At 37.3% G+C, this 12,117-nt stretch overlaps 1 protein-coding gene across 3 annotated transcripts in view; it reads left to right on the forward strand.

The window, feature by feature from the left end:
* Positions 1–12,117, forward strand: part of RNGTT (RNA guanylyltransferase and 5'-phosphatase) — a 164,571-nt gene that overhangs the window by 127,328 nt on the left and 25,126 nt on the right. For all 3 annotated transcript variants that reach the window (XM_026038425.1, XM_026038426.1, XM_026038424.1), the window contains one exon: positions 7,378–7,444. In XM_026038425.1, coding sequence (XP_025894210.1) covers positions 7,378–7,444 — 67 coding nt within the window. The remainder of the gene's footprint in view (positions 1–7,377; positions 7,445–12,117) is intronic.

Here is a 12,117-nt window from a genome sequence, read left to right on the forward strand (position 1 = left end):
ATGGGACCTTTCCCATCTGTTAGTAATCTGAGGACATCCTCACATCCCCACTGWATATCCAAAATGGCCATGTTTCTGTTTCTACTCTTAAGCTCTTCGGCTGTGTACAATTTCAAAAAAAAATGCATATTACTTGCTGACTACATATGCATTCAGTTAAAATTTACAAACTAACCCTTGCACTGATGCTAGCCTTCTTCATCATAACCTCATGATATTTTCACTGTTCTACCCAGAGTGGTCTGTGAAATAAATTAATAATGCAATATATCAATGTTTAAAAATAAAATCAATTTGAATGTAGAAAGTTAATTATTTTGACCCTATTGCCAAGTTTTAATATTTTTTTTCTGTTTATATTTCTATGATTTTCTTACTGCRTGTTCTTAATATTTTTAGGAATATTATTACAAGAAGAGTTGAAAAGCAGCAAAGAATATTTAGCCTAAGCAAGTCTATAGAATAATCAAAATTATGACTTAAGAGACCACTTAAGAAATTGCTTTTCATTTCTTAGTTAAGGTATTGCAGTACAGTGTACAGTTGTACCTGACAATTTAAAGGAACACAAGACAAATACAGTATACTTATTTTATTCTTAAGAGGCTGTCAACTGCATCCTGTGACCTCTCTGCCATGAAGTTTCTGGCATGAAACTTCATTTGTGTTCATGCCTTAGTCTATAATAATGACACTCGGGTAATTTATTTTTATAATGAGGTATAAAATTTGTAAAATGATGTAGTTACCTACATATAGAAAGGTGTTTCTGAGAACTCTGTTCAAATGATGTTTGGGAATACCATTACAGTACATGTGATAGTTCTTTTGTTCTTGAGATTCCTACTCTTCAGTGTTTACCGCTTGCAAYAACTATTTCTGCCTAAAATGCTATAATGCATCAGGAAAAACTTACAGAAATAGTTAAAAGGTTATATACAGCTTAACACTGGATTTTTTGTGTGCCACTATTGCAAAAATAGTATCTTCAAAAATGTCAAAGTGTTTGGATGATAGTATTAATCCCCATTGATAAAGGATTTGGAGATACAGTTACATTAAATATGAGGGTTTAAAATGTAAATGTGGTTATAGTGATTCACCTTAAATTTTCTCTAAACTTTATTATTTGTGTATTAAGTTATCTTTTAAAAAAAAAAATGTTCTTGATCATCTGCTAGTGCAAATGCTGAGGTAGTTCTACTACTAAAGGTCAAGGAGGGGCTCAAAAGACAAACTTCAGTGGGTCTGGGATTTTTTTCTTTCACTGTTGCTCCCAGTCTCTTCCATGTTTAACACAAGTGCTCCCAGAGCTGGTGTCTTTAAACCAGCAAACTCTTTGAAGGCTGCAGATGTCTTGGGTGGCATGCAGAGGACAAAGTAGTTGCATSAGATCCCGGGCCTGTTTTATCTGTCTTGTGCTTCTGACTTTAAGATGCTATGAGGATGTGGATCTTAATGCCACTCTCATCAGTGCAATTGGTATTTCTCTGTATCTGTTACGGTGAAATCTCTTCTGTGCGATCCCAAGGATATTTCAGGTCTCAGTCSTCCACTTCGATCAACCAAAGAACTCTGATCTGAAGCGAGTTCTTTCAGTGCAGAATAAATAATATTCTTGCTGCTGTTCCTCAGCTGCTGATCAGTAAATTCTGTCTGCACCGTCATTAGAGGAATGGATTTGCACAGGTATAAAGCTAGCATTTTTAGAAGTTTGTGCTATCTTGAATGCACTCTAGTACTTGCCTGACCTTCTTTGGTTATCTAATGCAGCATAATAGCAAGATCTTGTTTTAACAAAGTTTTGGTGGCAGATTGTGGCACTAGTGAATCTTAATAAATTAATAAAGAAGAATGAAAGATATCCTAAAACCCAGATGAAAAGCACCAAGTGTCGTTACTGGTATGCAGTGTACTCGCCTAGATTCGGACTTTTTGCTTGCAAGATCTAGTGGAAAAAACAGGCAACAGTCAAGAATAAAAACAGTACAGAATTGAGGTACTCAGTTTATGGGAAGTAATGAACTATTCATCAGCCAGGATGTATGTCAAAATAAGTTAGAATTGCCTACTAACATAGGCTGCAAGATGTAGTTGGAGCTGTTGCCAGTTCTTGAATTTTGGTGATGTATTTGGGGAATTTAAGGGAGAAGTTGCAGGAGGGGTGGTGGATACTTAAAGCGCTGCTTTGCATGCCTCTAGTGTTGTGCCTGTTTTGTGGCAGTTYTTCTCCTGAAAAAACAGGGAACTCATGCTTTCTCCCTGTGTTGCTGCACACTTGACCTTTCTAAAGCCACACATCTTTTCCTTTCTTCAACCCTTCTGCTGTCCAGCCTGTGTTTTTCCACGCGTGCTCCTGCTTTCCAAGGCTCTTTGCCTTCTGTGCTGCTGCCTAGAGCCGTGAGTTGCAGACCTGGCTGCATTCCTGCGCACCGCGCCACAGACTTCGCCCAGAGCAAGCAGAGGAGCTGCTGCCTCGCACAGGAGCAAGTTACCGCGTTCACTAGGCTGCAGTAACTTGCTCCTGTGAGAGGCGGCGGCTCCTAGCTCCATCCCTGCTCCCTGCATTTCTCTGCATGCTCCACTCTGGAAAGCAGCTTCCATCCTCTGCACAGCGGATGCGGATAGTTCAGAAGAAGTCTATCAGATAGAGTAGACAAACTGTGTTTGAACCAGTCTCAACTTGTGCTTTCAAACTTGTGTTTCGAACTAGCCCGATTTGCAACACAGCCTGTTGAGCGCAAAGCGGTACATGTTTAGGTTCTGCTGAAGATCAAGGGGCATCCATGAAGCCCACCTCACAACAGGATGTAGAGGAGCTGTTTGATGTCTGCCTTATACAACTTCATAAAGGACTGCTCTTACCTGAAGTATTTTGTGTCACTGAGCTCTGCTTGCCTTTTTGTTGAGGATCTTGAAATGTCCATCTTCATTTAAAGTAGGCAACTCTTATTAAGTTAGTACTGTGTATGGAGAGAGAGAGAAGGTGACSAAGGTGGTTTGAAATGTGTTGTGCTTGTAAAGTCCCCAATGAAAGGTAGGTCCGATAGCCAAAGATGGTATTAGGATGATGGCAGTAGTGCAGTGACTGTCCCAGCTCATAGTTAGCTGGGTTTGGAAAGGAGGAGCTTCATGGTAAATCAAGCCCCTGCTGCACAAGTACCCTTAGGCACCAAACCCTCCCATTCCCTGCTTTCCAGTGCAGACTGTATCATTGCTCCCTTAAACGTCTCKCAACGATTCAGTTGCAAATTCCTTTGCCTCCCCCATACATCAAATTACCAAATGTAGGTTACTTATAGTCACTACTGCCACCACTTTATTAGCTTGCCTGACCATGCCTGCTCCCTCACTAGCTTCTCTCACAGACACGACCTCTACAGGTAGGATTTTGAACAGGCAGATGTATTTTGTAGTGYGAAAAGAGACCAAGTCTGGAATATTTAAGGCAGAAAGGAGGGATTTGGATTGCAACCAGGTAGCATTTTTTGATGCTGGGAGGGTGCTTATGATTTTGAYATTGTATTGGAAAAAGTCAGACACACTTGGTCATGATGCATTATTGTGATGTTTGTAAGGAACGTAATGGAACAGCCCCTGGAATGGGCCCAGCTGCCCAGAAATCTCCTCGCGTAAGTGTGTAAGAGCCAGTAGTGAAATGCTCAGTATGGGTAACACATCTTAAGGAGCCTCAGCTTCTCAGTCATGTTTTCTTTGTTCTATTTTATTGTTATTTACAGAAAATAAGAATTGTGTTGCTAATATTTTGAATATCACAGAGTACAAATAAAACAATTGCAGCCTGTAAGCTGATTACTTGAGACGTGTTTGTGTRTACTGTTGCAAATTTCAAATAAAAGTCTCTGTTGACCTGCCAGTGTGGKTTTTTTTTGATGATTGCATTATGTTATTTTTAAGGAGTAACTATTTGAATGCCAATTTAAATGTAATTACATATATACTGTTGTCACTGTTTTTTTAAGTTGATACTGATTTTGGCCAAATACAGAAAAGATCAGCATGGTGATGCCCAGCCGTTAGCCTGGTTAGGTGCTGAGTACTATTGGTGTTTTGAGAATAGAACTATGTAAATGTGAAATTAGTTTAAAAAAGTCATTTTAAAATTGGCAAAAAGAAGCACGTAAATGTTTATAATCATACAGCTGAGAAGTCTTTAAAGGCAAATGTTTATTGTGTTACACTAAACTGATAATTAGTTGAGAGCATTAGGAGAGAACATCCACATCAATTTAGACATGTTGAGCTATGTGGTATAAAGTTAATTTTAGGTGCTTAAAAGATGCAGTGTTATATTGTCATAAAGARGAACAAAAAGAAAGGCTTTAATTTGAGCTTCCTCAAGGTGAGGAGCACATCTTAATGAGCCATATGAGCAGCTTGGAGATTAAATGAGCCCAGTTCCTAGGGATGAGATGGGGATTGACACATCCTGCTATGTCTCATGCCCCTCTTTGACGGATAGAGGGTTTTTGAAGGTAATGCTTGTGGTTACCGAGGGCAGTATCTTGCTGTAGACTGGCCAGTTGGGAACCATAACAGTGTCTCTTAAGCCACTCTTCTTACCTCTCCTGGCTTTTTTATGCTAGGCTGATGCCTGCACAGTGGGAATTGTGCTGATAATAAGTACCCTAAAGTAAATGATTTTATTGYGGGTAAGACCATTTGAGGAAAGAAAGAAAGAAAGAGTATTTCTGGAGACTAAATTGTGATGATATTTTGATGATTGTTTCAACTCCATTGACTGGTTATATGGAAAACTGACCAGCTTTGCATGTAAGTGATGTAAATTTATAACTTCAGAATTCAAGAACTCAAGAGGAGTCTTGAAAACTGAAGGAACAATACCACATTTTATTTAAAGGAACACAAAAGAGAACTGCAGGTGTATTTCCGTTCCCTAAATATTTTGCTGAAATCTGTATTGAATTGTGAAGTGATGTGTGAATGCAGAGGGTAAAAAAAGTGAAATGTTTTTCAGCTGAGATAGTGAGATGTGAATAAATAGTAGCAAGCTTGTAATTCTGTGTCCGTATCTATCTATTTAGGGAAGCAAACCTTGCAGTRTGTTTCCAGATTTTTGATGTACACCAGTAATGGTGAACTAAGTAATATAGACAGTGATGAGGTCTCTTGGAGTGATGAGTTCTGGGCTTCACTAGGTGTTCATTACTTCTAAATGAAATCATCCTGAGGACTCAAATTTGCAATGATCCTATGCTCCATTATTTTTATGTTCTATCTTGTAAAGAAAACAACATGATCATGAGAGAATGATCACACTGTGTATCTTCTTTATGTTCCTTGGTAGAAATGCAGCTGGTAAATCTTTCTTTCTCTACCTTGCCAGAATTACTTGCTGTTCTTGAAAACAGTTTATTGCATTAAGATATCCCTCTCACGTTTATTGACTTACCTTCCATCCTTTTTAYGGATCCTCTTTTAACCTGCTGTCACTAATTATCTCACATACCTTTCTTTTCATTTAGAAATCCCTTAAATATTTTCTGAATTTGTTTTATGCTCCTAGGAAAAAAAAAGGTCTGATCAATATGCTGGCTTTTTCATCTCCAGAGACTTACATTCTGATTAAATTTGATTTATGACTGAAAATGAGTTTGACAAGTTTATGCTGACTTCCACGTGTCAGCACTGCAGAGCCATTGCAAAGTTGTAAAAGTCTCCCAGGCTGAGTCCGGTACATGAATGGACAAAATGTATGGAGGCAGCTACCTGCATGCCCACGCTGTGACTGACTTTTCTCCAGTCTTTACTAACCTTTCTTTCCTCTGAGTATTCTTGTCAGTTCTGTGGTATTTTTGAATACAGTGTCTAATTATAAAAGGACTTTGAAGATAATACACAGTTTGATGCAGTGCCTTACTTAGTGTTTTATATGCTTGACTGCTTTGACTGCCATTTTGCTGAGTTGCACTGGTAGGACTTGTTACAGAGCTAGCGTAAGGTTGTGTGTATCATATATGTTCTGAGAACTGAGAAGACTCAAAACCAAATCAGGATTTATTGCTATCTTAGTTTTGTGGGTTTTTTTGAGGGGAAAAAAAAAAGCCTGGAGATGAAGATAAGTTGTTTTAAAAGGACATGTTCATACACAGAAGTTTGCAGCTCGCCATGAATTTAAAATACATATTATGATGTGTATGCATAAACATATAAATGTCTTATTGAAAAGAGATACCTCAGTTAAACTGTTAGACTTGAGCAGAACTATGCCTGCATTCCTACTTTTTTTTCCCTGGGTATTTCTAGTTGGAGGAAATATAGACTATACAGGTGGTCTTGTTATTAGAATGAATGGGTTGTGGAATCAAAGGATGCAAGTACAAGGTGCTTAATAAGTTAAAGCAGACTTGGAGCTATTGAAGATTATGATGGGTTTTGAATGTCTCTCTAAATCAAAGCATAAATTTTCAGTTGTCTGTCACCAGTCCATTTCTCTTAATGGGGTTTCTGCACTCCACAAGATTTTTAGGGGACATGTAGCAAGAAGGGATATCAGCTCCAGCTCTGCTTAGCAGTGGCAACACAGTGATGCTACCAACTGACTGCAAGGTGTTCTGATGTGTGGTTAGCTGGTCCCTTGTCTCCAGTGTTGTATTTGTCTTCATTTTCCCAAGAATGGCACCCTGATGTTTCTCTCATGTTCAAGTTTTGTGCTGCAGTAGAATAGACTTTTTGCACAGTATTTGCAGAAGTTAAACTTTGCTTTGCTTCCCCCCACCCCCACCCCGAAGGTACCCCCACTCCTTTGAATCCACTTGTCCTACTGACTTTCTACATCTTGCTAGAGTACATACTGACTTACAGAATAACCACAAACTGTGCCTGGTGCCTTCTCTAGTTAGTAAGCCATTAGAAAATATAGCAGAAATTCTCTGTTATTTCTCTTCTTGCAATGCTGACACTTTCATGTTATTTTACATAGTTTATTTGTCCTAATCTCGTTTAACTCTTCTGCCTGTTGCTCTGAATATGTTTACGCTTGTCCTTAGCTTTTGCTGCTTTCTTGTCCCTGATAGTGTCTGATAAACAGAATAGGCAGTTACCCTGTCGTTCTTGTACCTTGAGTGGCATCCACCACAAGAAGTCATGAAGTGGTTTTGTTGAAGAGCTGCTTGCACAATAAACACAAATGACAGTGGCATGTCTATTTTTAATGCATGTCTTTCCTTTTGCGCTAGGAAGAACAGAATGCTGTAGCTGTATTTGCAAAGGTATCTCTTGCCATAGTGTCATGAAGCTGGCCTCCCTGCTGGAGTCTAGCAGTAGTTACTGGAGGTGCAGAGAGCTTGTGTGAATGTAAAGTGATATCTTAAAAGATTCTTTTCATTTTTCTAGGCTGCTCACCCAGAATGTTGGTCTTCTTTATGTTGGAAACTTTGACAGACCTTTTGCACAAATTAAGGTATGATTAATAAGCTGAGGGGGAAGGGGCTACTTCATTTGCATTTGATTTAAGTCTTGGTTTGGAAGAACTTCAAGTGTTTAAACACAATTTCAGGAAAAGTGGCTGGTAATACAGTTACTTTTGTGATTTTTACCATATCTTGGGTTTGTTTCTAGCTTCATCTTAACTTGACAAATACATAAGTAGTGTTTCCTGTTGTCATCTTTGGGTTAATTTTGAATCTAGTTTAGTAATTACCAAAAGGAGAATGTGGATCTGTTTTTTTGTTGCTGTTCATTTTGTTTTGTTTTTGATTACCTCGTCATTTCAAAACAAAACCACTTTCGGAACTCTGTAATTCTTCAAAAAAACCTTGATAAGAAAGACATTGCAGTAAAAACACAGATTGTTTTCCCAATATCATTAGATTTATATTAAAAGATGCACGCAGTTGCTGAAGGAGAAATGTATTTTGTGACTTTTGAACTGTAATGTGTTTACATTTCTAATTGTCAGTTGGTAATCAACTATTGTCCTGTGCTAGGCAAACAGAAACATGTTTTAAAAGAATATATGGACAGATATTCATGACAGTTTCATTGGGATTTTTCTCAGGGCAAACAGAGCTGTTAGCATGTCAATCATTACACTGGGTTGTGGAAACGTATTTGTTTTAGAATGCAGAAATGTCTACCTGTCCCAGATGATACCTGTAATTTTGTGCTCTGTGATACTCTGTGTGTTCTGTGCGCTTGGCAGTATTGTGCCCTGCATCATATGCATACGTTTGTGTCCTTGAATTCTRAATATCTTTTCTTTTTACACCAAGATGAAAACTTTATATCTAAAACTTATATTTGTTCTTTGGCCATCTTTAACTACACTGCTGAAGAACAGTATTCCCAGCAGAACTTGACAAACACTTTCTTAATTTAAACCCCAAATACTGTATTAAAATTGCTTTAAAAGATGCAGCCTTGCCACTTTCCCCCTTCCTTCTCTGCTTCCTTCCTCAGTCTCTCCCCGTGTACAGTACCTACACATATATTACTCAGTTTGGTTAATTTGCAACTTAGTTTTTTTTTCAGGAACCCTTCAAATTAACTTGTATAATTTTTATTATGACCCTTCAGCATTTAAGTGTTTATAGGATCATAGAATCATTGTGGTTGGAAAAGACCTTCGAGATCCTCAAGCCCAACTGTAAACACGTCACCACCTTGCCTGCTAAACCATGTCCCCAAGTGTCTTAGGTGCCAGGGATAGTGACTGCACCCCTTTCTTGGGCAGCCTGTTCCAGTGCTTGACTACTCTTTCTGTGTCAACATTTGATCAAAAAGACAAACTGTAATTGCCTTATCACCCCAGAATAAAACATATCTGCAATCTGGTTTAATAAACTACAACTCCGTAAGCCATGCTTACGGATAATGTGGTGAAGATAATTCTTGGATTGAAATGTATACAATTTTTTGTAATGTAGATAGAGGGCTGCTGTCAATCTYCGTCCCCTTCCTGTAGTCCCAGTCCTGTTGCTGAGATGCTGTTACCCATGACCTCCTAAGAAGCATTGTAGGGTGTTTTTTTTTTTTTTTTTTTTTTTTTAAAGTAGATGTTAGGAGTGGGCCCTCTGTACCACCCACTTCCTATCAGTTTGCAGTGTGGGAAGGCACATCTCACATGGAAGCTGTATCTGCATGGCTGTGCTTAACAGACTTGATTGGACCTTCCTTATTTAATTTATCTAAGGGATTTTTCCCCTATATATTTTGAATGTACAGAATTAAATTATTGCCATGAGTTACGGAGTATGTAGGAAGTATTGTCCCTGGTCAAGTTGGAATAACCTAGGCTTTTTGTTGTGAGAAATGGGAGGCAGTTGTTTTCTGTTCATAATTTTATTCTGTCTTTCACATTACCTCAGTTTTAAATCTTCCAAGCTGAAGTAATTTAATCCATTTAGTACTCCCTATATCCAGGCTGTTCATTACTGTCAGTCATAGACATTCTAACTCTTTGTGTCTTTCTGTACTTCTACTACTGCCTTTTTTAAGTTGTGGAACTGCAAACAGTATTCAAACAGCTAAGAGCACAGCGATGTTTTCTGTTTTGCTTCCCAGTAATACCTTATTTAGGGTGTGATGCTTAATAAATAGCAGACATATTTTTAATTTGAGAAGATAAATATTGAGCTTTTTATTAAAGTAGCACTGTATTTCCATTCTAAATGTTGTGTTTATCACAGAAAAAAACCCTTTGGATATTCAAAATAGCTTTCTGTTACTACCTAGGGAAAACAAAACCTTACTTATTAAATTGTGTAGATTGCATAAACATGTTTAAAGGACCCATTTCTTTCTAYATGGCTATTCTGTCTAAAGCATTTATTTTTGGAGCTACAGAAGGATAGTTCTTCCTCAGTAAGATGCAAATTTATACACTGTTGCTCAGTTGAGTTTCTGATGTTACAGGTAATCCTGAAATTTGTCTCAGAAACAGGTTATTTTATGGTTTATATTATTAGTTGTAGCTCAAAGTGACATACAATTAACAGAGAAATTGCTCCCCCCCCTTGAGACTCCTACTTGGTGGCTTGGAGATTCTAGAGAGACTTAGTTGCTTCACAGCAGAAGCCAGTATCAGTGGATGGGTTTCCAACTTCTTAGCTATCTTGAACAAAAACATGGGCAGGAATATTTTACCTTAGCAGCTGGTGTTGCTGAAAGGAACTTACATGTTYTGGAGATAAGTGGTGCTCTTCAGGAACTGTTGACATGAGTTTAATTATTCATTAGATTTTTCAAATTTTTAATGTGTGGTTGCTAATAATTGCATCAGTTAAAAGAGCTTTGAACCAAACTTTGTCCTGGAAGATACTTAATACTGATTTTTTGTAACCTTTCCATTTCGATGTATATGTTTTAAACCTGTTCTTAGTCAATTGGGAGTAGCCAAGGCCTTTTCCTCACTGTGGGATATGTTGTTCTCTGTAATATAAATTACTCGCTTGTGTTCATTTGTAAGCAACCCGAGTATTAAGGTATTCTATTAAAGTTAGGCATTTCTTGCCAAAATGGTGCATTAAGGAATGTACAAAACCACTAAGCTCCTGTGCCAGTTTAGATTTATTGCTCAAAGCGAGCCGTTAYTACATAGCAGTACTTCACAGGCATTTCAGTGCACATTCAGTAGGACAAATAGGAATGTTACCAGGTATTTGAAATATTCATACGAGACATATAAACTGCCATGTTAGTAGTCAAAAAATTCAGTTTATGTACATATACATAACTGCACAGAGAGAGAGGGAGAGAAAATCCTTATTAATGTATCCCTGCCCAAAGGCAAACAAGTGTGATTTTTCTGAGACATACAGGAAGATAATTGCACTGTGTCTTTGATGAAGTTTGTAGATGGCAAGTCTGGGAAAAGATTTTTGAAATACTAACATCTTTTCTAAGACCRTTATTGCCTTTTTTCCCCTCATATGCAATATTTCATTAATATTTATATACATTAATATTTATCATGTTTCTGAGACATAGATGAAGTGGTTATATTAACTGAAATTACCTTATCTCCTTCTTTCTGGCTTGCTTTTGGTAATAGCAGTGATAGTGTCAGGTGTTTGATGTCTGTACTTCATTATATGAAAGGAATGTGAAGTATTCATTCTTGAAGGTTTTGAATCCTAGGTCTGATAGCAGGTAAATTAGAAGAAATGGGCAAAGAGTACTTTCTTGACTAGAACAAGGCAAATCTGCCTGGAATTTTTCTTTTCTGCAGTGTTGTTTTATGTGACTGCTCGTAGATATTCAAGGATTTTATACATTGCTACTTCAGAGTTCTTGATACGGAGCCCTTAACTAATTATAGAAKGTTTGTTACTACCCTTGTTTAGGAGATTTTATTCAGTGAGTTTCAGTAAGTTCAGTGGCCTAATACATGATGTCTGTAGCAGGGAGCTGATGAGAGTATTAAATGAATTAATGATTTGACTTTCAAACCCGCAGCTGCAGTAAACTTCCATTTGCATTTTCAGAGGCCTGTTCTTTAAGGTTACATGGAGAGAATTGATTTAATATAGGTTAGTTCCCCTTATTACTTCATTCTCTAGCTAAATATTTTTTTAAAATCAGCATCTGTTCAAAGGATTTGTAGAACCCTTTCACTGTAAATATGTTTACTTTTTGTGTCTCTTCCTGTTTAGGTAGTTTTATATAAACATTAATTAATAGTTACTATTGCATACTTACATGTCCACGCAAACAGCTTAGGAGCAGATCAGTGATTTTCAGCTTTCTTCAGATGCTACTCATGTTCATATTTAAATATCTCTGTCTTACAGACTGAAAATTATTAACTTGAGCAACAAAATATAGACATCCTTTGTGATTAACAGGCATTTTTAAGTCCATTTGCACTAAATGTTGTTAGGAATCTTCACTAACAAAAAAAGTTGTTAATGCAACAATTTTATCATGAAATTTTTATGTTCATTAGAAATGATCATACAAATTGTTCAGAATAATACACAGTAGTCGTCTAAGGAAAGAGTATGCTATAGGATTTTTAAGCTAATATTTAGAGCAAGAAGTCTTCATGATGTACGCATCCCGATATTTTTAGAAGGGATTTGATCAGTATAGATTAAAATGAAAACTTAAGTACATTATATCTGTTAATTATAA

This window comes from Nothoprocta perdicaria, unplaced genomic scaffold (genome assembly GCF_003342845.1).
Source record: "Nothoprocta perdicaria isolate Ctin4 unplaced genomic scaffold, notPer1 scaffold_21, whole genome shotgun sequence".
In the NCBI taxonomy this organism is placed as follows: domain Eukaryota; kingdom Metazoa; phylum Chordata; class Aves; order Tinamiformes; family Tinamidae; genus Nothoprocta; species Nothoprocta perdicaria.